Below are 25,520 nucleotides of genomic sequence, written 5' to 3'. Positions count from 1 at the left end.
TTCAGGTGGTCCAGTTGGATTGCTCACATACAGTACTTTGACAACGGACTTTTTTCCATAAACTGCCATAAGCAATAGTCTCGTGTGTTTTCACAACCTGGACTCCAACCAATCGTGTTATATTTGTTTTGTCCTTATTTACATCTAACACCTGTAGACAAATACTGTGCAGGACCTTTGCAGTTTTCTACATAGAATAGTAACATAATACACATGCTTCAGAGATTGGTAGCTCAAATTTGAGATACATTTTCAATTATACTGAATGAATCACCTCTTTACTCTCTCCTTGCCTACAGTGAAATAAGTCCTTTTTATTTGTATGACGTACATCTGGGTTTAACACAGCAGAAATTTGACACTGTGTTCAAGCCACAATTAGGGAAAATTATCTGTTGATTCTTTAATGTTTATTTATATGGATATATGCACAAAACAGTTACATTCAGATGGTGTAAAATATACATTTTTCATTTACAGGGCAATTTCAGAAGAACTTATTGAGGAGCGTGGTAAACAGTCAAAGGCCACTGAAAAACATGATTTATGGGGTGGTGGTTTAATGATGCACACAAAGCCATGGGTTAGAGCCAGGTAAGGTAATTCTACAATTTTGAATTTAGAGGTTTTCATTTGGCAACGGCTTCAAATTGTTTTTATATTTTTGACACAGCTAAATTATGTTCAGCAGAATATTTGATATGAAACTGAAACTTAACCAGACAACACTTTCTATACAGTTATAGAAACTGTACAAGCCTACTGCTTGCAGAAAGTTGACATAATTATGCAGAATTCTCGAATGTCAGAGGTGTAAGACAAGACATGTGAAGTACTGTATTTCATGAAACCAGTGACCCTCTAATACTGGTAAATTTTCTGGTTTACATAAACTAATTCAAAAGCATTGTAGACTGAGTTAATTTGAGTGTTAAGCCTTAAGTGACAATGCATACTTTTTACTTTTTCACAGTTTCTATTCACCAACACTTGCCATATCTCAAACTTTAAAACCAGAAAAATTTTATTGTGCACCTGGATAATAGTGTACTGCATGTCCTCGTGTCACCCATGCTGCTGTAATGTTTTTCCAGTGTCCCTTCCACAGTTCACAACAGACGGAAATAGTTTACAGGTTCCCAACTGAACCTGTTACCACAATGATTCAAACACCCAAATGTTTTCATCCCTATGGCTCCCTCTAGTACAAAGGAAGTGACTCTGATGTCCTATCATCTAACTGCCTCCTCTTGTCTGTGATCAGCATGTCCCTCTTCTCACTATTCTCTCTGGAGAGCCTCAGTTCTTACCTTGTCAGACAATTTAATTTTCAGTACCCTTATGTAGCACTACATTTCACTTTGTCTTCTTTTTTGGTTGCCCCACAGTTCATGATTCACTTTCATACAGTTCCGTGTTCCAAACACAGATTATTAGAAACATTTTCCTCCAATGTAGGATGATGTTTCCATACTAGTACACTTCTTTTGGCCAGGAATGCTATCCTGGTCTGTTTATATGTCCTTGCTTGGTTCACTATGTGGTACTTTGCTTCCAAGGCATAATTTCTTCACTTGGTCTACTCTGTGACCCAAATGTTGCAGTTTTTCATTAACCTCATTTCTGCTAATCCTCAATACTTTGATATTTCATTGGTTTCCTATCAATCTACAGTGTGTGCTCATCAGACTATGAACTCCCTCCAAAAAGTCCTGCCATAGTTCTTCACTTTCACTGAGTCTGTCACATCAGCAAATCCTACAATTGCACTTTCACCATGAATTCATCCCAAATCCAGAACATTTTATTTCAGTCACTGCTTCTTTGACATACAGGTTGAACAGTACGGAGAAAAGACTGAATCCTTGTCTCACACCCTTCTTAATGCAGATACTTAGTTCTTGGTCTTCATTCTTATTTATACTTCGATTCTTCCATGTACTGCATGGTAAAATTTTGTGGAGGTGGTATGGAACTTTGTCAGGCAGAGTAACAGTAGACAGTTACTGTCATACGTGGCAACAGAATTTCAGTACTTGTTGCAACACCAACACAGGGCCTTACTGGAGTGAACAAATCTGTTCACTGAACCATAGGGGAGTGCAAACATCCTAATTATAAACTAAGTAAAGACCTATGATGAAAGTTGTTAATGCTCTAAATTCACCAAAACTCTTCCTTCCTCTTCTTGAGTTAGAGCTGCACATACTAGGTATTTATCTGGAAAGGCTTCACATAATCTCTGAAAGTTGTCTATCATTCCAGTTGTCAGTGGCAATCCATATTTATTTTACATAAGTAATATACTTGTAATATGTCATAAAGTGGAAAGTAAACCATGCAAAAAATTGCACACCAGGCACTATCTAGTGTTCCACCAAAACGACTTTCTGAGACATACCCGTGCTATTATTGTACATTATACTCCAGTAATGTAATCAGTATGTGTATAACCTAACCATAATTTGTGCACATATCACTTCAGAACAGGCAGGGCCTTAAACTATTTGTGTGAACTAAATAGTGCAGTTAGATCAAATAATTGTTATTTTCACAATACATAGAAGATCCATTAATCATGACAAAGAAATTAATTTCAATACATTTACAGAGCACAGAGGTCTTATTGGGAAAATATAAAACCAGCGTCAGGCCGCCCATACTGCCCATCCATGTCACACCCTGATGACTGGGGCATCACAGCTGGCAATGCGGATCTCAAACAGCACAAAGAAGCCACAACTGAAGATGAAATAAAGAAGCTGGCTTCTTTCAAGAAATAATTAAATTACTCAGACCACAGTGTTATGTATTGTTGGTTGCTTATTATGAAGTACTGACTTAAGACTGATCAGTTAGAGTATAGCAATTTGATCTTGTTTACCATTATATAAAGAAAAGTATGTGATCAACAACAATGAAATCTGTTACACTATTCCATGTTTCATGAAGGACAATTGTATAGCTCCTGGGTTAAAAAAAAAAAAATAAAATAAAAAATAAAAAAAATCACTTCTCTTAAAATGGAAACAAGCAATAGTGTCTTATTTACTGACCTGTCTTTGAAATCATTCTTCATGGAGACTCATTTGATGAATACATTTACTCAAATACAAAAAGAGAGCTATGAATTAGCCCTTTCTTGAAAACTTTAAACAATATCGAAGTATTTCATTAAAATAAGTATTTTAAATGACCTATTCTACTACAGACATTAAGAATATATGTGTGGCTGTTATACATACTTAATTATTTTCAGTTAGTTAATTCAAAATCTGGATTTTTGCGTAATATAACAAAGCCTTCCATTACTGGTGAAAGCGGTATGTACTCTTCAGATGTCAATTCGGCACGTTCACCTACGCCAAGTAGAACTGGAGTCGTGTGTGTCTGACCTCTCGTGATTGATTTTGGTGTCCCTGCTTTCCCAACAACATCCAAAGCCTAAAAAAAATTGTTGAATGTATCTCATTAGATATACTTTTATGAAACAATAAAAGCTTTTTAAAAATATCTGTTAAATACTGTGACAGGAATACATAAAACAGCAGATAGTACATAAGCATACTTCAAAAATCAGAAAATAAAAATATACCTAAAAACAAAGGTGATGTGACTTACCAAATGAAAGTGCTGGCAGGTCGACAGACACACAAACGAACACAAACATACACACAAAATTCAAGCTTTCACAACAAACTGTTGCCTCATCAGGAAAGAGGGAAGGAGAGGGAAAGACGAAAGGATGTGGGTTTTAAGGGAGAGGGTAAGGAGTCATTCCAGTCCCGGGAGCGGAAAGACTTACCTTAGGGGGAAAAAAGGACGGGTATACACTCGCGCGCGCACACTCACACATATCCATCCACACATATACAGACACAAGCAGACATATTTAAAGACCTGTCTGCTTGTGTCTGTATATGTGTGGATGGATATGTGTGTGTGTGCGAGTGTATACCCGTCCTTTTTTTCCCCTTAAGGTAAGTCTTTCCGCTCCCGGGACTGGAATTACTCCTTACCCTCTCCCTTAAAACCCACATCCTTTCGTCTTTCCCTCTCCTTCCCTCTTTCCTGATGAGGCAACAGTTTGTTGCGAAAGCTTGAATTTTGTGTGTATGTTTGTGTTCGTTTGTGTGTCTGTCGACCTGCCAGCACTTTCATTTGGTAAGTCACATCATCTTTGTTTTTAGGTATATTTTTCCTTCGTGGAATGTTTCCTTCTATTATAAGAAAATAAAAATATATATAGAAGAGGCCATTCTGTTAAATGGTGGAAGATTGTGTTTAACACTAGGGATGGGATTATCTCACTAGAGTCTCAAGGGGAATAAAATTCTCGAGCAGCTCATAATATTGAACTGTGCTGTATGCAAATGGACTGACTGACTGACTGTGTAGGAACTACTCTCAAAGAATGTAGCTATAACATTTTCTTGCAGACTGACTTTTGTGTGGTCTCAAAAGCAGCTACTAAGAGCACAAAACAGTCACCTGTAGTAGCAGCAGCAGTTGTGAATATAGGTATGTGGCTTTAAATTGGCACATTCTTGATTGATGTGCCAGGACATCTGGCTTCTTATGTGGAAATATTTATTTACAAAAATAAATAACAGAAATAAAAGCCTATTTGGATAATTTTACGATACAAATGCATTTTGATTTCCTCTAAATAAAGCTTTATTTACTACTCCACTGAAGTGGGTTATGACTTATCTTAGTTCAAAACTTTACTTTCAAAATCATAAGTTTTTTTCCCACTGTCGGATAACAAAATAAAATATATAGTACAACAGTTTCTTTAGTGACTCCAGAATACAGAGTTGCAATCCGTGTGGGTGTAAATTTTATCTTTAAATGGAAAAGTGGTACTAAGGATATTCCAAAATACTATCAGATTCCTCTATCGCACTGTTTGCTGAATTGCACATGTTGAAAATTTGTGGAACATTTCAGAATCCTGCACCAAAGGCAATTAGTGTCACAGAATGTTCACTCCATTACAAAGTTTGTTGTGAACATTTGCAGTTTGTAAACTGTAACTTTTATAATTACATAAGACTAAAACTGATTTACACTAGTCATCAACCAACCTTGGTGTGACAATGAAAGGAGTGACGTATTAAGTCATAGCAATAACTTTCTCCGCCTAATAAGTGATGTACAGAATTCTGTTTTATTGATTTAATACAAATAAAAATCTTAAGCAAACATTCTTTGTAAGTGATTTGTCTCCTAAGCAACTTCCAGAGCAGAAATACTTAGACTCAAACACATCACGCACATTTTAGACATAGCATAAAGATGCAGCAGAGGGAGGTAAGGAAGAAATAATGTAAGGCTTCTACAGAGGAAATGATCTAATGCATACCATACTTACAATGACCCAATCAAAAGGTTTTGTACCTAATGAACTTAAAAAAGCCTACCCACTAGAAAAATGCACTTATCAGTCATACCTGCACTAACAACCTACAAAGAGGAGCTACTAGTTGCTTGATGACCTTGAAATTTTTAGGGGCCTTCAAATAGCTAAGCATGCCCACTGTTTTTCAATTTTCAACAGTAATATCTTTTGGGAACAAATTACATCTTCCAGAAAATAAAGTGAAATATGTGGAATATTCTCAGGCCCACAATTACTCTTTTGTAACCATCAGTATAGATTACAAGTATTTAGCTTAGTAAAACTATCCCCTACTTATACCAAATTATACAGCTCAAAAGAAATAACCAAATTTTACTCATGTTTTTGGCATAGCAGGTCTACTAGATTGCATATTTGTTGTAAATTAGATGGCTACACCTCTGTTTAACTCTGTGTATTGGCACATTCCACAAAAATCTGAGCCTAATGTTATCCTAAGACATGCTGAGTGCCATGGAATAGTCATGTCAGAAGTGTGCTCACATACTAGTATGTGTTGAGAAGTATGGTTTATGAAAAATGCATGAAGTTCTTTAGTGCATGTACTGAGATGTGCTATCTTTTTCCCCTCCCTGTTTAACATAGCAATGTGCTTGGAATTAGCAGCTATTTTGTTTGCCACATAGGAAAGGATAATATGTCTTAGATTTGTTCCTTCAATGTCAGGTTCTTGCTCAATATATGCTAACATTAACAAAACACTACCTAACATTACACAAATGAGTAGTGCAAAGGCCACATGAAGATGAAGTTCTAAAAGTAAAATAATTTTCAGTGATACATAATCAGCACTACGAACATGTGTGCTCAGGTAACTGGTTTTCGGAAAACATATTTACTCATAAAAGCAGTTCATTAAACCTACTGGTTCATATTTGCTGTTAAAAGTTCAAAAAGAAAACTAGAAAACTTAGTGCTGGAAAAAAATATTCAAAAATTAAGAGCATGTACAGCTAGGTTGTAAAAATAGTTACTGTTTAATGGGATATATAAAATTGAAGGTTCATTGAAGACTTTATGCATAATTACAGAAAACCTGAAACAATCTGATTCAGAACTGTGGTATGATAAAGTACCTCCATACTGACTCATTTAATCAAACCCACAATGAACACTATATAAATACAAATTAATGAGAAATTTTTGAATTTCATATCAAATTACTTACATATAATATTTTGAAAAGTGCTAAGTAACTGCAAAACTTAAGTGTCCAAAATCATAAAAATATTTTTGTATCTGTGTATGTGCCCTCACCTGTCCCACTCTAACAAATACATTCACAGGTTCCAAGTTTTCATCCAAAGTAATAAGCCAGCGTGGATGCATAGCAGCTACCAAGCAATACAAAAGGTAATGAGATTTGCCCAGTATAACTGCAACAAAATAAATCTGTTAGTACCAGAACAGAAATACCTGGGTTCTTTAAAATGCGTTTAAAGTTTCAAAATACAAAAAGTATCATAAGTTGACAATACAGTATTGTGATTTTCTGTAATTAACAAAAAGTACAAATCTGAGGCTGATAGAAATGAATTAGATTTGCTAACTGAAACATTTACATGAAATGAAAAAGGTCCAAAAATTTTATGTAACTAATGTTAAATGTGTAGGAAGAGTCAATAAGCAAAACACTTCCTGTGAATTAATAGTTATTAATGCATACTGGATTTTTTCTTAAGATAGATACTACTATCCATTTTATTTACTGTTACATGTAAGAATTAGTAATTAGAGGGCCAGAACATTAAGAGAAACTTATGCCAATGTAACATCTAAATTGTTTGTTATAATGACAGACAATATCATACTGCACAGTTTCAAAGCATGAGCAGACAGATTTATTATGGTATTTATTTCAGACAGTACAATTTAATGATGTAGCTGATAGAAGAATCCAAAACTTAACTTTTGAATGTGTGAAACCAATCATGCCTTTCATCCCAGATCATACAGCTGCTGAATGGCATTACTGCCATATTATGTTTAAAAGGCCAAGGGGAAAAAAAAGAAAAACTGAGACACTGAAAAACTATAGTTTATACAAAAAAAATGTAATTCTTTCTGTATCCTACTTTGATGTACATACACGATTTGCCAAACCATCTGACAGTTACAGAATTGGTGATGTTTGCTGATGACACTAGCATTTTTATAAAAGGATACACTGAGGATAATCTACAGCAAAGTGTCTCTAGGACAATAACTGAGACAGGTAAATGGTTTAGCGATAACACTTTGATCATAAATAAGGATAAAACAGCATTGATGAATTTCAGTAATATTAAAAGTAAAGCTGGAAGAAGACTAAAAGCTGAGTTAGGGAACTATGTTAATGCACAAGCTCCATACACAAAATTCCTAGGTATATGGGTGGATGAGCACTTGAGATGGGAAAAGCATCTACAAGTTTTGAGAAAAAAATTAAGTAAATGCTGCAATGTGCTAAGAAAGCTTCGGGAATGTTGCAACACAGAATCATTGCTATGTGCCTATTATGCTTACATGAACAGTTTGCTTAGATATGGTGTGATCTTCTGGGGAAACTGGGGAAATACAGGTATGACAAAACAAGCTTTCAAGCTTAAAAAAAAAAGGGGGGGGGCTATTAGAATAATGAAAGGGGTTCCCTCCAGTGTGTCATGCAGGGAAATAAAATGTGTGTGCTTTCTGAAAACTCACTAGGAATTTTCAACATTAAATAATCAGGTTCATAACCATGAAACAAAGAACAGGGATGATTTTCACAGGCACACCCACAAAGGAGCATTCTACCAAAAAGGTGTAAACTACCAGCCCAAAATACTTTTTAGTGCATTACCTTCTACAATAAAGAAAATGAAAGAATTTCATAAATTCAAGGTAGATCTTAAACAGTTTTTACTAACACGTAGTTTTTATAAAATTGAAGAATATCTTAATATGGAAAAGTAACATTATTTATATATACTGATGTAAAATATTTGTATTCATTATCCAAGTTTTTGAAACAAATTAAATATAAGAAACTATATTGTAATTGACTACATCCATACAATGCATATTGTTAATGGATGTATAAAGAGACTGAATTGAAAGACAGTGCATTTCACGCAACAAGGAAGTGTTACCAACTTGACCTCACATTTTAAGGAGGAAAAAGTGCACCTGCAAGATATTACCCCCAAAAATTGATTGTGAGCTAAGCATGCAGGTATGATCTTCTGACAGTACAGCTTTTAAACTTTTGCACACAAAGGTTGTTTATCACTAAGGCCAATCCATTGCAGCCACCTAATGCCCAAGTGCAAAGTATTGTTCAGTGGAGTGACAACTAGAGCCCTATTCGTGGGATGTTAAAGATGAGGAAAGAGAAGTGGGAGGTGGACACATCTTACCAACATTTATGAAATATTCGTTTGAGAACACATCATTCTAGGGGTAAAATAGTAAGTAATATGAGAGTACATAATATGTTAATCTCGTGCTCATACAGTATATCTTCAATATTATTTAACAATATTTTTGTGTTGATATTCTGCAGCTATATACATGCTTCAAAATTAAAATGAAAAATTATTATCGAATGAAGTTAATGATTTTTTTATTTCAATTGAATTACCTAGATCATGTCGAAGAATAGCACAACTCCTGCAAATGTTCTTAACTGAACAGTGACAGCATTAAGAAAGAAGGAAAATAATGTACAACAGCATAGTTAATAATTAAAAAGAACTATGATATTGCTTTAATGACACAATAACTAGTTTCATTTATTTAGATTGCTTTTCTGAATCAACAAAAAAATGTTCAAAGTAAAGGATCTCTGACACCAGCTACATGTTAGAGCCTTGCACTGCGTCACAATGAACAAAGCATGTTACTAATATCAAAACACTACTTCTCAAACCTCTTACTTACTCCACTATACCATACTTTGTGCTCGGACAAGAGGCAGCTGCAGTGGGGCAGAGCAAGTGGAAAACAACTGATGTGCTCAAAAGTTTAAAAGCCGTGCATAAAATCAGAATTATGGTCCAACTTTTCACAAGGAAGTGATTTCATGAGTGGATACCCTGAAAGTGTGTTTCTTTCTCCTTATAATATGAGGTAAAGTTGGTGAGGTTTCCTTCTAAGAAATTTCCTGTGAGTACACTCCAGCCCTCTCCGGTAACTTTAATTCTCAGAGAGCATAACAAACAACTAAATTCAAGCCACGTATCATTATGCATCATTAAAATGTTGACTGCCACATGGCCTTAGGCCTCACACTTAGAGCCGTGAGCCTGTCCTGGCCTGCTCTGATAGTGAACCATACATTACTAAGCATTTGCAGTCAGCATGTTTATAGCCAAGTTTTCTGCATTATAAGAGTTTTCTTATTTTCTCATGTTTATCAATCAGTCTTTCCTAGCATAACATTGTTATGGTATGAGGAACTTACTGAACAGTCACGAAATTTTGCTGTGAAGAAAGTATCGCTATTGCTGAAACTGTGAATGTGTTTTTATTATATTTATATTACTTATCATTTTATAGCCAAATTCAAGAAAGTACTTGTAATTGAAACAGTTGTAACATAAGTTATAGCATTTAATTAAGTTAACGAGTGAAGCTGAAACTATAAAAGGAGCCACATACTATTTCGAATATCAAGGCATCCAGTAAGGACAATTAAGAGGCCTCCAAGTGCCACACGACTCAGCACTTGTCGATCAGTATGAAATGGTGCCAATGACATGGTACCTTTTCCCATGTGTGTTAAGCCCTGTGCAATCCGCACCATAAACAACATTTCAGGATTCTTTCCATGAAACTGTGCTAGATGTCGTAACATAGTGGCCAACCTAGGTAATACAAACAAGCCATTAGTAAACATGTACTGAAATATGTAGATCAAAAACATTATATACAAAGCATGAAAAGGAGATGTATCTGATGTGGGAAAATGAGATGAGGGTATAGAGTTCAGTGGAAGCAGTTATTTTCTGTTAGTTGCTCTTTTCAGTAATCATGGATGCTTCAGCATCCCTTTCTTGTTATTAAGTACAAGGGCTATCCAGAAGGTAACAGATGTTTTGAAATAAAAAATTAACAGTATGGAAAAATCAAATTTTATTATATACATTTTAAAAGTATAATCTTAAGCTATTTTTTCATAAGCCATTCAAGTTGAGGCACTTACCATACTGTGGCAAAAGTTTTTCAATACCATCTCTGTACAAATTTGCCACCTTTGATTGCAACCACTGGTCTATACTGGCATGCAGTAAAGTACCAGTATCCAAGCATTGTGTAGTGAGCTATGTCTTTATTGCTGCAATAGGTGGTAGTCACTTGGCACCAATTCTGGGTTGTGTGGTGGATAATCGAACACATACCATCCAAAACCCAGTAGGTAACCCAGTACGTCTCAGGTGCGTTGGCCGTGTGTGGCTGTATGTTGTTGTGTAAAAACAAAACTTTTGCACTAAGTTTTCACCAACAATTGGTTTGTATCACTCGCCTTAACTTTGTCAGTGTTAAACAATACCTCTCTGAGTTAATTGTTTTGCCACATTCAAGGAAATCAATGAGAATCACTCCCTTAGAGTCCCAACCCACAACAGCCTTGACAGCATTAGCAAACACTTTCCTGGTTTATTTGGAAAATTTGAGTGTCCCTATTCCAAAACAACTGCCTTCTTGTTCACAGTTGACATAGTTCACCCATGTCTCAGCTTGTTACATACAGTACAGTGCCATTTTTCTCTCAATCTTTAAGGAAGGTCAGTGCTGCCATATGTCTCTGTTTTTTGTGGTCTTCGTGTTAGGTTTTTGAGAACTACCTAGCACAAAATTTGTGGTAACCAAGTTTCTCCACCACAATGTAATGTACCAAACTCCATCAAATCTGGAGTGAATGTTGTAAAAGTTCCGCAATCGTGAACAACAATTATCATGAATTTTTTCATTGATTTTCATCACCAGTTTGTCAGCCACAAGGATAGGACTACCACTGTGATCCTAATCATGAACTTTGGTACAGCCATTTTTAAAATCAATGCACCACTGCTTAATCAGCTTTCACTCATTATACCCTTTCCGTACACAGCACAAAGGTTGTGATAAATTTCGATTGGTTTGCAGTTTTTCAGCAACAGAAACTTAATTACCTAATGAACCACAAAGGTTGTGGGATTTTCTATTGCAGCACGTAGGAGAAAGCAAAGTAGCTGAAACACAAACCACATGCTACCACCACTGGATGCATACTGAGGGTGGGCACATTATAACATCAAGATGGCAGCTGCAGCTCCAATCACTGCTTCAACAGACCAATGTCTGTTACTTTTGGAACAGCCCTCATATTTTGCATATAAGGGCAGATCAATGCCTGTGGAGACATGCAGCAACCACTTGAAAACAATACAGTACAATGTTTATTCAAAACGATCAAGATTCTTTCAAGTGATTGTATAAAAATGTTTTTATTCAGGTATGATACTATACAATTCAATATTCTGGAAAGTTTGTTTTGTTACAGTGCTATCCAGCAACATTACTGCCAGACCATTGAGAAGGCATTTTGTGTAGTTCACGCTGCAATTACAAGTCAACAGTGATAATTTAATTTTCAACAGGAAGTTCTTGAGTTCTTGGATCCTTAGCAACTGTGATGATGGATTGGTTGTGTATCAATATCCAGTTGCTGACATGGCCGCCAAGTTTTCTGGAACTGCTGCTGTGTGATTTTTACCTTTGGGGTTACATCAAAGGCACTCTTTTCACATCTCCACTTCCCCACAACATCACTGACTTATCAGGATAAACTGCCATTGGTGCAGACAATTTAGGATGAGTGGGGGGTTGTACTGGACAATAGACTGGACATGTGCTATTTGACTAATGGTCCACATGCTAAACATTTCTGAACATGGCTTGAAAAACTTCTTGAGCTGCTGTTTCAATAAATCTAGATCGTTTTGAATAACTCTGTATTTTACCTTTATTTCAATACTGATTGACATGGTGCCATACCCTTCTAAAACACAATTTTTGAAGTGGTTAAAGAACTTACACAACTGGATCCCACAGCCTAAATACATCCTGACTGCAACATTGCATGGACAAGCACACTTACTATTTACATGATACACTACTGGCCATTAAAAGTGCTACACCAAGAAGAAACGCAGATGATAAAAGGGTATTCATTGGACAAGTATATTATACTAGAACTGACATGTGATTACATTTTCACGCAATTTGGGTGCATAGATCCTGTGAAATCAGTACCCAGAACAACCACTTCTGGCCGTAATAACAGCCTTGATAGACCTGGGCATTGAGTCAAACAGAGCTTGGATGACGTATACAAGTACAGCTGCCCATGCAGCTTCAACACGATACCACAGTTCATCAAGAGTAGTGACTGGCATATTGTGACAAGCCAGTTGCTTGGCCACCATTGACCAGACGTTTTCAAATGGTGAGAGATCTGGAGAATGTGCTGGCCAGGGCAGCAGTCGAACATTTTCTGTATCCAGAAAGGCCAGTACAGGACCTGCAACATGCGGTCGTGCATTATCCTGCTGAAATGTAGGGTTTCACAGGGATGGAATGAAGGGTAGAGCCACAGGTCATGACACATCTGAAATGCAACATCCACTGTTCAAAGTGCCATCAATGCAAACAAGAGGTGACTGAGACGTGTAACCAATGGCACCCCATACCATCACGCTGGGTGATAGGCCAGTATGGCGATGATGAATGTCGCTTCCAATGTGTGTTCACCACGATGTCGCCAAACATGAATGCGACCATAATAATGCTGTAAACAGAACCTGGATTCATCCGAAAAAAAAAAAATGATGTTTTGCCATTCGTGCACCCAGGATCGTCGTTGAGTACACCATCGCAGGCGCTCCTGTCTGTGATGCAGCATCAAGGGTAACCGCAGCCATGGTCTTCGAGCTGATGGTCCTTGCTGCTGCAAACGTCATCGAACTGTTCGTGCAGATGGTTGTTGTCTTGCAAACGTCCCCATCTGCTGACTCAGGGATCGAGACGTGGCTGCACGATCCGTTACTGCCATGCAGATAAGATGCCTGTCATCTGGACTGCTAGTGATACCAGGTCGTTGGGATCCAGCACAGCGTTTCGTATTACCCTCCTGAACCCAATGATTCCATATTCTGCTAACAGTCATTGGATCTCGACCAAGAGCAGCAATGTCCCGATACGTTAAACCGCAATCGCGATAGGCTACAATCCGATCTTTATCAAAGTCGGAAACGTGGTGGTAAGCATTTCTCCTCCTTACATGAGGCATCACAACAACATTTTACCAGGCAACGCCGGTCAACTGCTGTTTGTGTATGAGAAATCGGTTGGAAACTTTCCTCATGTCAGCACGTTGTAGGTGTCGCCACCGGCGCCAACCTAGTGTGAATTTTCTTAAAAGCTAATCATTTGCATATCACAGCATCTTCTTCCTGTCGGTTAAATTTTGCATCTGTAGCACGTCATCTTCATGCTGTAGCAATTTTAGTGGCCAGTAGTGTATTTATATTTAACATGTTGAATGCCATGAGGCCACTAATGGTCACAGCAGAACCCCACACTGACACTATTGTCTGGGCTTGGCTGGCAGTGAAACATCCATCATTATACGTGTGGTAGTCAGAGATTAACATATGAATTTCAGTACTACACTGATGATACTGTCATTATATGCATGCACAAATGAATAAGTGAAATTTGAGTTGAGTTCTCTGGCTGTCAGAAAGCTGTACTGAGCGAAATGTAAATTATAGAATACCCAAGTAAGGAACATGCATAATGAGAGTTTGTTATAGGTTATTAAGGTGCACAGTTATGTACTACATTTGGATAAATCAGAGCAATGACTTAAGAGTCAAAATGTGACCACTGCATTTAACACATTGACTGCCATTTGGCTGCCGGCATACACAGCAGATCTTCATGTCTAACGCCATGTGCCTGGCCAGGCCTGCCAGTGAAACATCCATCACCTGGAATAGACAAGGCACATCCAGGACCATAAATTCTGGCTTTGTAGTGTGCTTATTTGGTGACCAGGATTTTGGGTGCTGTGCACTAAACTTCTCTCTTCAGCTCCAAATTGTATTGAGAGAATGGAGTAAATATTTATGTAGATCTCTGCAAAAATCAGTAGTCTCATTTTCTGCACAGAAATGTGTGTTAAGAAAAGTAGGATGAAAAGTTATTAGAATATAGCCCTGCCATTATCGCTCTTCTTTTAATTCAAGTTCTATCATGTACAACAGAAAGGTTTTGATTTTTGAGGGACTGTCAGGAGGAATCCTCATCAAGAAAAACAAAACTGGTATTCTAAAGATTGGAGTGTCATGGAATGTTACATCCATTAATCCACAGGTAGGTTAGAAAATTAAAAAAAAATGGATAGGTTAAAGTTGGAATTAGTGAAGTTTAATGGCAGGATGAACAGGACTTCTGGTTTACGTACACGGTTATAAATACAAAATAAAATGGGGTAATGCATGAGCACATCTAATAATGAATAAGAAAATGTGAATGTGGGTAAGCTATTATTAACAATATAGTGAAAACATTATTGTAACTAATCTAGACACACAGCCAACACACACCACAATAACTTATATGTCAACTAGCTCCACAGATGATGAAAAATTGAAAGAATTTATAAGAATGTATGATGACATAAAAGAAGTTATTGAGATAGTCAAATGAAATGAAGATTTAGATGTGGCGAGTAACTGGAATTCAATAGCTGGAAAAGGAAGAGAAGGAAAGTAATAGAAAAAGGGGAAAGGAATGAAAGGGGAAGCTTCCTGGTAGAATTTTGCACAGAGCATAATTTAATCATCACTAACACTTTGTTTCAGATTCATATAAGAAAGCTGTTAACATGGACAGGGATGTAGAGACACTGGAAGTTTTCAAATTGATCTATATAATGGTAATACAAATATTTTGAAATCAGATTTCAAACTGTAAGTCGTTTTCATGGGCAGATGTGGACACTGATCATAATTTATTGATTGTAAATCACAGATTAATACTGAATAAATTACTAAGGTAGGAAATTAAGGAAGTGGGACATTGATAAATTGGAGGACCCAGTGGTAGTTGAGAGTTTTGCAGAAATCATTAGGCAACAATAGATTGTAATGTAGGAAAAGAATCCAACACAAGATGAATGAGTAGCTTTGAAAGATGAGGTGAAAGGAAAGATAGATATCAAAAATGTGAGACTCACAGGAAGTTGAAACTGGCAAAGCAGGAATGGCTGGCTGAGAAATACAAGGCAATATAAGCATGCAGAACTAAGGGGAAAGATACCTGCAATGTATAGAAAAGTTAGAGACCTTTGGAGAAAACAGAAGCTCCGAGGACAATCCCTTACTAAACAAAGAAGGGAAGGTTGAAAGGTGAAAGGAATATATAGAGGGTCTAATGAGGGAAAAAAACCTGAAGACAACATTACAGAAGGAGAAAAGGAAGCAAATGAAGATGAAATGAGAGACAGGGTAATGCGAGCAGAATTTCACAGAGCACTGAAATACCTAAGTAGGAATGAGGCCACTGGAGTAGACAACATCCCCTCAGAAATATTTAGATCCTTGGAAGATCCCAAATGACAAAACTATTCCACCTTGAGTGCACGATATATGAGATAGGCAAAATATCCTCAGACTTCAAGAAGAATGTGGTAATTTCTATCCCAAAGAAGGTAGTGCTGACAGGTGTGAATATCACCACACTATGAGTTTAACCAATGGAGGTTTTAAAATTCTGACACAAAATATTTGTGAAAGAATGGCAAAACTAGTAGAAGCTAGCCTTGGGAAAGATCAGTTTGGGTTAAGGAGAAATACAGGTATACATGAGATCATACTGCCCTATGACTTATCTTACGAGATAGATTGAAGAAAGGTAAGCCTTAACTTTAGAGAAAACGTTTGACCATTTTAGCTGGAATTCACTCTTTGAAATTTTGAAAGCAGCAGAAGAAAAATAAAGGGACTGAAAGGTTATTTACAACTTGGACAGAAACCAGATTGCAGTTGCAAGAGTAGAAAGATGTGAAAGTGAAGCAGTGGCCGAGAAAGAAGTAGACAGGATTTTAGCCTACCCCTGATAGCAATCCTATACTTGTACACAGAGCAAGTAATAAAAGAAACCAAGGAAAAATTGGGACACTGAATTAGAGTTCAGAAAGAAGGAAAAAAAACCTTTGAAGTTTGCCAATGACACTGTAATTCAGATCAAAGATGGCAAACAACTTAGAAGAGCAGTTGAATAGAAAGGTTAGTGACTTGCAAAAAGTTATAAGATGAAGATCAACAAAAATAAAACAAGGGTGATAGAATATAGTTGAATTAAATCAGGCAATGCTGAGGGAATTAGATTAGCAACCAAGACATAAAAGTTGTAGATACAATTTTATATTTGAGGCACAAAATAACTGATGGTAGCCAAAAGAGATAGGATATAAAATGAATACTTGCAACAAGAAGAAAACCACTTCTGAAAAAGAGGAATTTGTTAAGATGTATACACATTTAAGTGTTATGAAGTCTTTTCGGAAGATGCTTGGCTGAAGTGAAGCCTTGTACTGAAGTGCAACGTGGACAGTAAGCAGGTCAGACATGAAGAGAATAGAAGCTTTTGAAATGTGGTGCTGCAAAAGAATGCCGAACATTGGATGGGTAGATTGCATAATGAAGAGGTACTGAAGCAAATTGGAGGAAAAAATAAAATTATGGTACAATTGACTAAAGAAGGGACTGGTTGACTAGACACTTTTTGAAGCATCAGGGAATAGTCAATTTAGTAAAGGAGTGAAGTAAAGGATGAAAACCAAGTACAATACTCGAATAACTGACTAACTGACCTTTACTGATTTCGACATAAAAAAAGCAGACTAAATACTGAATCATATTTCTCATTAGGAAAGAAGGGTCAAAAGCTCACTCCTTTTTTCCCAGGCCTATAACAAGCCAACTCACACTCATTTATTTTTTAAATTCAAATCAACAAATAAAACTACTACAAAATTACAGCACACCATACAGTAATGAAAATCATTTCAGTTTATTATGATATGCTCCTATCCAGCACAAATATACCTAAAACTACAAAGAAAGTATTAAATTGCAGCTGTACCATACCATTTTCAGAGTAATACAAATTTTATTCCAACTTTTAATTTTTAAATGTAATTCAGCAAATCATCTATCTTTCTCTACAAAATTAGGTCATAAAGTTTCAATTCGTTTTTGCTTTTTTGGTAAAATATTAAAACACTATTTTTTTGCTAATCAGCTGCTTTCTGCTTTTTTTCCCTACATCTTTAATTTTCTTCACTTCTTGTTCCCATCAAGTTCTTTTCCTTAATTGTTTCTTTTAAGCATTTGTCTGTATTATCTTCCAACAGTCCATCTTTCCTTCTTGTCTTCCTTTCTCATTTTCTTCACTACCTGTTCACCATATTCAATATTTACTTTTTGTTTTTCAAACTTCTGTTCATACTTGCTTACAACAATTTTTCTTTTTACTGTTCTTCTTGCTTCCTCAGTTTTTCCTCAGCCACTCTCTTCTAATCTTCACAGAACTACTTGTATCTGACATGAGCTATGTGTGCCAATTGTAATGTTATGAGTATGTAGGCAGGCTAATTGCCTACCTGTAATTGCTACAAGGTAATGTGAAATTGATGTACAACTGAACGGTAGAAGGCCCAAGTGCTCAGGGCATCCCACAGCCACTCCAAGCGACCCAGGTGTGTCAGCAAAGAACTGCATGTGGGTTAATGTCAGTACAGGGAATTTTGGTGATGGACGGTTGCTTAGGAGGACGGACAATGCTCCTAGAAATGGCGGAGTGTCAGATTATCTCAAAGATGCCTAATTGACACCTCTCTGACATTTGACAGCTCTCTGACATTTGAAAATAAATCACAGTTACATATTAATGCAAATCTGAATATATTGGTGATCTCTCTCTCCACACACACACACACACACACACACAACACACACACACACACACACACACACACGCACAAATCAAGCTCCTCATACACACACACGACCAGTGTGTGTGTGTGTGTTTGTATCTGTTTCATTATGCAATTGTTTGTCAGAGCAACATATCCACTACATTTGCAAAGCAATGAATATAGCATCAATACATCATACTGTCATACTTGTGCAGTTATTTAATGAACAGAATACTATTTTTCCAGTAACTTTATTTAAATGTTGATTGCAAGTGCATTAAAATTGTGATAATTTTAAAATGGTAAAGCACATGCGTTAGCAGACACCACATTTGAAAAGAGAACCAAAAGACATTTCTGTCAAGAAGGTGTAAGTAATTGTGTAAGTAACATTTAACGACAATCTGTTGTCATTTAATAATGAGCACACTTGTGCAAGAATGGTGGCTTATTATTTGTGAACCAACTATTGCTTATATTTAAGGTAAATGAACGTAGGATGGCCAAATGTTTATGACATTTCTTTATTTAAATATAGTTGTAACATATCAGTTTAGTCCCGCAATGAACAATGGACCTCACCATTGGTGGGGTGGCTTGTGTGCCTCAGTGATACCGATAGCCATACCACTGGTGCAATCACGTGGGAAGGGTGTCTGTTGAGACGCCAGGCAAGTATATTGTTCCTGAAGAGGGGCAGTCGCCATTTCAGTTATCACAGGGCAACAGTCTAGATGATTGGCTGGTCCGGCCTTATAACAATCCACACCCTTGCTGTGCTGGTATTGTGACTGGCTGAAACCCAGGGGAAACTACAGCAGTAACTTTTTTTGATGGCATGCATCTCTACTGTATGTTTAAATGATGATGGCATCCTCCAGGGTAAAATATTCTGGAGGTTAAACAGATTCAGATCTCCAGGTGAGGAGCACTCAGGAGGAAATTGTCATCAGGAAAAATGAAACTGGCATTCTACAGATCAGAGCTTGGAAATTTAAACCCCATAATCAAGCAGGTAGGTTAGTAAATTTAAAAAGGGAAATGGATAGGTTGAAGTTAGATAAAGTTGGAATGAGTTAAGTTTGATGGCAAGAGAAACAGAACTTCTGGTCAGGTGAATTCAGGTTTGCATATACAAAATCAAACAGGAGTAATGCAGGAGTAGGTTTAATAATGAACAAGAAAATAGGAATGCAGGTTTGCCACTATGAACAACATAGTGAATGCATTATCGTAGCCAAGATAGACAAAAAGCCCTCATCCACCACAGTAGTATAAGTTTATATGACAACTAGCTTCGAAGACGATGAAGAGATTTAAGAAATCTAAAATGAGGAAATTATTCGGATAGTTAAGGAAGATGAAAATTTAATTGTGATGAGGGACTGGAATTTGACAGTAGGAAAAGGAAGAGAAGGAAAAATTGTAGGTGAATATGGACTGGGGGAAAGGAATGGGAGAGGAAGTCTCATGGCTTAATTCCACATGGAGCATAATTCAATCATCACTAACAAATGGTTAAATAATCATGAAAGAAGGCTGTATATGTGAACTCTTTCACCAGAAGGTTTCAGATTGATTATATAATGGCAAGACAAAGATTTTGGAACCAGTTTTTAAATTGTAAGACATTTCCAAGGACAGATTTGATGACCACAATTTATTGGCTGAATACTATAGGACCCCTTCCCATTTATTTGGAATGTCCTTTTTTGAACAAACATTATTCAACATGATTCTCTGCCATCTACATCAATTACAGATGTTAGAATAGAACACTGGTTATCATTCAGTTAACTTTTATTTTGCGTTTCTGTGTAATTTGTTAATTCACAATTATAGCCAATGCATAGACTTTTTAAGTACAGAATCACAGCTACAGATTACTACTTGCACACTGAATTGTCTGCAAGGCATGAAAACATTCGTGCATGGCTTGACCTTATGATTACATTAAGCTATTCTTTTCAAACAGTCATGCATAGCCAGGTGCCTAAGGTACAAGTAATATCAGGCAAAGTTACAAGCGATTTGTTTGTATAGAATGCTGTTAGGAAGAAAAACTTCACTTGCAGTAACCATTAGGTACCGTTGCACAATTGGAGAAGTTGCTGAATGATAATTACTAAGTGAGCCTTCCCTCAAACACATTCACCATGTCATTTCTCACAGTGAAATGAGCATTAATATTCTTTCATACATATTTGCAGCATCTTCATTCAAGATGTTCCCCTATATGAGAATCCCATTTCTACATCTACAGTGTCACGTGAAAGTGCAAGTGCAGCCTTCACAATTTTCATAACACTAGGGCATTTCTTTTCTTCAGAGGTATATGTATTCTCATAAAAGTGACTCTAGTAGACATCCAGTAGGTTCTTGTCACTATGTTGTTTCTCTTCTTCTCACATCAATAGCTCCCGTTTATTAATTACTGTATGCTCACAGTACTCAGTTGGAAGAACTGCAGCTAATTTCACTATGTTCTTGAACAATTCTTCTTTCTCCCTTTTCCCAGGGCACAAGCACTGAAGATACCACAACACAGGTTTATTAAAATAAGACTTTTCCAAAATACATGTACAAGCAGACTCATAGAGCTTTCTAGTTTGCATGGAAATATAGCACCTGTCCTGTGTGCTTAGCTTCTTGAGATATTCACTTTCTCTAAATGTTGAACACTATATTTTTCAGAAAATTGCACTTACTAGCCCAACTGTTTGTTATACATAACCAAGTACAGTAAACTCCCACTTATCTGAATCGCATTTATCCAAAATCTGCCTTTATTTTGAACAAGTTTTTCCGATTTTTGTGGCTGACACTGTCGCTGTCTGATGCATCACACAGCTATGCTATTGGCTATAATCTGTTCATCATAAGAATAAACTGATACAAACATTTCACTATGTATTCTTCCGCGTTTGATGGAAGCTCACTGGATTTCCATTTCACGTGGGACTGCAGCCAAGCTGTCTCAAGTACTGTCAAGTATGATAATAAGGGTATGTTTTGTGCTGTGCATTATGCACACATTGACTTAGCGATAATACAAGACCACAGCTTGAAGGATGTAAAGGCACGGAAAACTTCAAAGCTAATTATCTCCACAAATTTATGAAAAACATTAAGAACAGCTTATTTCTCGGCACTTTTTAACAAGGTCCAATGCATGTGTTTCACTACAGAATAGAAAGCAGCCTCAGTCATTTTCATACTGCACGTTAGCAGCGCGACAATCAGTGCACAACGCTGCAGAGGCTATGACTGTACATGATTTTTGAAATAAAAACTATGTAGCTAAAGTGTGGTTGAGAATAATGTTGATGTCTGTTAATACATTAGAGTATCTTAAAGTTTCATTTAACGTAACTTAGTAATAAGATATCTAATACGTAAGTAGGACCTACTTCCAAGAGCGTAACAATACCAGTGTATGTGTGCTATGGCTTCTGACCAATCATCACATTTGTGTTTGTTTAAATCAGGTTTATTCTTATGAGGAATAGATTATAGCAAGACTGATGCTTGACAAGTTTCAACTTGTCTGCATCTGGGGCCACGCATTCAGTGGTGTTTTTCCGTAATCTACTGCTAATCTGCGCACTGTCGAGTGTCAAAAGTCTGAGTGTCATCAACTTGTGTGTGTGTTGTTTGAAGTTATAGCATGTTTCTTGTTAATATTGCATGGTTTCATGCTATTGCCATCTGTTGGAACTCCTTGGAGGTACAGTACATATAGTATTGCTCTATGCAGTGTGACATAGCCCTGTCGAAACCGACAATGAGAGTGCGGTGCCAAAGACTTTCCTCCTGTTGTCTTTACAACAGCTGAAGCCAACACTTAACAATTTAACAGTAAATACAAAGCACTGTCATGTTGGTGTCAGGGCTTGGGTAGGACAGGGGAGAGGGGCAGATGTATTGAATGTATTCATTCGATGGCTGCCACAGCCTGGTTTCAAAAGTCAAAAGCTTTGTCTAGTGCGTCTTGTGTGTTGTCAAGTTGTGCATCTGTGTGTTTTTGATTTAATGTTTCGTGCTAATGCTACATGCTTTAAAATGTCAAGAGATAAAAGTGGCTAAAGACAAAAAAAGAATCAGTTGAGTGTCAGTAAAAAGAACGCGTAACTTGACTACCGGTGCGAAACGAACACAGAATGTGATCTCGTTGGAACAAAAGCTCCGTGCATTGCAGAGAATTGATGGTGGGGAGCCACCCACAAAAGTTCCTACAGATTTGAATGTCAGTAGGAGTTTGATTACTGATTGGAAGACAAATCGATCATAAATTGAAAATTTTTATTCCATCAAAGCATCAGGTAGCACAGTGAAATCCAGAAAAACAATGAGAAAACATGCACAGCCTTGGTTAGAAGAGGCCTTATTTTTGTGGCATGAGCAAATAAGAGCCAAAGGTGTGCCAGTTTCAGGTCCTCTACTTTGCCAAAAAGCGATGACTTTTTATGAACTGATTGAAGGAAAGGAGCAAGAATTCTTTGGAAGTGATGGCTGGCTGGATCAGTTCAAGAAGTGGCATGGCATTCATGAAATTGCCATCAGTGGCAAATCATTATCAGGGGATGAATCAGCTATCAATGATTTTAAGAAGAAACTGCACACAATCATCTGACAAAGAAGGTTATAACAGTGGTCAACTTTACAGCTGTGATGAAACTGGGTTGAATTACAAAATGTTGCCGGTGAAAACCCTTGCCTCTAAACAAGAAAATATACCATCTGGATATATAAAAGAAGCGAAGAAAGAGTTACAGTCCTTGCATACAGTAATGCCACTGGCAATCATAAACTGCACCTTAATTTAATTGGCAAATCCAAAGAACCAAGAGCATTTAGATGGCAACCAGCTGATAAATCTCTGCCATTTCAGTACACAGATCAGTCTAAGGCCTGGATGAATGATGCCACCTACAAAGAGTAGTTCCAGGCAGAGTTTGTTCCTGCCATAAAAAAATACAGAGAGGAAAAGTGCTGCTCCTAGTGGACAATGCTCCTTCTCACACAGATGATCTACAATATGGGGATATTAAAGTTGTGTTTCTCCCACCAAATGTCAATATCTCTATGTCAACCGATGGAAAAACCCAGGCACAAGCTGGTGGAATACTTAATTGTTGCAGTTGATGCTGAAGAAGATCTTGTGCAAGCTCTTAAAAAAATTGATGTTTTAAGTGTCATTCATTGGATTGCTGAGGCTCGGAATCTCATTCCTCCAATTTCTCTTGTTAGGTCTTAGGAACAGCTCTTAGATCATAAGGCAACTCATCAATGGTGAGAAGGAGGAGGCAACACTGAAACTCAAGCTGGCGTGTCAGAAACAGATGAAAATGACTTAATTTTGGTGAATTTACTGGAGAAACTACTGGGCTGTGAAGACGCGAACTTCGAAGATGTTGAAGAGTGGATGGAAAACAACTTTTCTGATTTGACTGAGGAAGAAATCATCCAAATTCTGACCAATCAGAAAGCATCAGAAGAATATGTCTCTAATGATGGATCAGAGAAAAAAAATTCTCACACATTCGGTTACAAAGCGATGCAAACCCCCCTGGTACATCAGCGAACAGGAGGAGAAGACTTATCCTGAAATAGTTTGTTTCCAACATTGGAGATATATTGCCGCAACAAAAGTTTCTCAAACCAAAAACAAAAAACCATTATAGCCTTTTTTACCAAAAAATAAATTCCCAGAACTTGTACATTAATAAGTTAATTTTTTTTGTTTTTTTTACTTTAAAGTTCCTCTTGACAAACTTTTCATTCCTTTGAGTAATCTCTAGATTTGTTTCATAATTTTGTAGAGTAGTTTATTTTTTATTCAAAAGAGTAGGTAATAAAATTAAAAATCCTATTTTTTCCTGCTGCAAAATAAGGCGGATTTTTTCTGTCATCATCATCATCATCATCATCATCATCATCATTTAAGACTGATTATGCCTTTCAGCGTTCAGTCTGGAGCATAGCCCCCCTTATACAGTTCCTCCATGATCCCCTATTCTGTGCTAACATTGGTGCCTCTTCTGATGTTAAACCTATTACTTCAAAATCATTCTTAACCGAATCCAGGTACCTTCTCCTCGGTCTGCCCCGACTCCTCCTACCCTCTACTGCTGAATCCATGAGTCTCTTGGGTAACCTTGCTTCTCCCATGCGTGTAACATGACCCCACCATCTAAGCCTGTTCGCCCTGACTGCTACATCTATAGAGTTCATTCCCAGTTTTTCTTTGATTTCCGCATTGTGGACACCCTCCTGCCATTGTTCCCATCTACTAGTACCTGCAATCATCCTAGCTACTTTCATATCCGTAACCTCAACCTTGTTGATAAGGTAACCTGAATCCACCCAGCTTTCGCTCCCATACAACAAAGTTGGTCAAAAGATTGAACGGTGCACAGATAACTTAGTCTTGGTACTGACTTCCTTCTTGCAGAAGAGAGTAGATCGTAGCTGAGCGCTCACTGCATTAGCTTTGCTACACCTCGCTTCCAGTTCTTTCACTATGTTGCCATCCTGTGAGAATATGCATCCTAAGTACTTGAAACCGCCCACCTGTTCTAACTTTGTTCCTCCTATTTGGCACTCAATCCGTTTATATTTCTTTCCCACTGACATTACTTTCGTTTTGGAGATGCTAATCTTCATACCATAGTCCTTACATTTCTGATCTAGCTCTGAAATATTACTTTGCAAACTTTCAATCGAATCTGCCATCACAACTAAGTCATCTGCATATGCAAGACTGCTTATTTTGTGTTCACATATCTTAATATCACCCAGCCAGTCTATTGTTTTCAACATATGATCCATAAATAATATGAACAACAGTGGAGACAGGTTGCAGCCTTGTCTTACCCCTGAAACTACTCTGGACCATGAACTCAATTTACCGTCAACTCTTAACTGTGCCTGACTATCCATGTAAAGACCTTTAATTGCTTGCAAAAGTTTGCCTCCTATTCCATAATCTTGTAGAACAGACAATAACTTCCTCCTAGGAACCCGGTCATATGCCTTTTCTAGATCTATAAAGCATAGATACAATTCCCTGTTCCACTCATAACACTTCTCCATTATTTGCCG

At 37.1% G+C, this 25,520-nt stretch overlaps 2 protein-coding genes across 2 annotated transcripts in view; one reads left to right on the top strand and one right to left on the bottom strand.

Moving 5' to 3' along the window:
• LOC126175658 (betaine--homocysteine S-methyltransferase 1-like) overlaps positions 1–3,211 on the top strand; it is a 79,039-nt gene extending 75,828 nt beyond the window's left edge. Inside the window, exons 8-9 of the mRNA XM_049922566.1 lie at positions 481–594; positions 2,612–3,211. Of these exons, the coding sequence (XP_049778523.1) occupies positions 481–594; positions 2,612–2,783 (286 nt within the window). The 3' untranslated portion in view covers positions 2,784–3,211. The remainder of the gene's footprint in view (positions 1–480; positions 595–2,611) is intronic.
• Positions 3,212–3,245: 34 nt separating this feature from the next.
• LOC126176505 (26S proteasome non-ATPase regulatory subunit 2-like) overlaps positions 3,246–25,520 on the bottom strand; it is a 213,722-nt gene continuing 191,447 nt past the window's right edge. The window contains exons 15-17 of the mRNA XM_049923661.1: positions 10,046–10,251; positions 6,683–6,801; positions 3,246–3,444 (exon numbers count right to left, since the gene is read on the bottom strand). Of these exons, the coding sequence (XP_049779618.1) occupies positions 3,256–3,444; positions 6,683–6,801; positions 10,046–10,251 (514 nt within the window). The 3' untranslated portion in view covers positions 3,246–3,255. The remainder of the gene's footprint in view (positions 3,445–6,682; positions 6,802–10,045; positions 10,252–25,520) is intronic.

Source organism: Schistocerca cancellata, chromosome 3 (genome assembly GCF_023864275.1).
Source record: "Schistocerca cancellata isolate TAMUIC-IGC-003103 chromosome 3, iqSchCanc2.1, whole genome shotgun sequence".
NCBI classification, from domain to species: domain Eukaryota; kingdom Metazoa; phylum Arthropoda; class Insecta; order Orthoptera; family Acrididae; genus Schistocerca; species Schistocerca cancellata.
The sequence above is the reverse complement of the archived record's forward strand: the minus strand, read 5'-3'. Positions and strand labels throughout refer to the sequence as shown.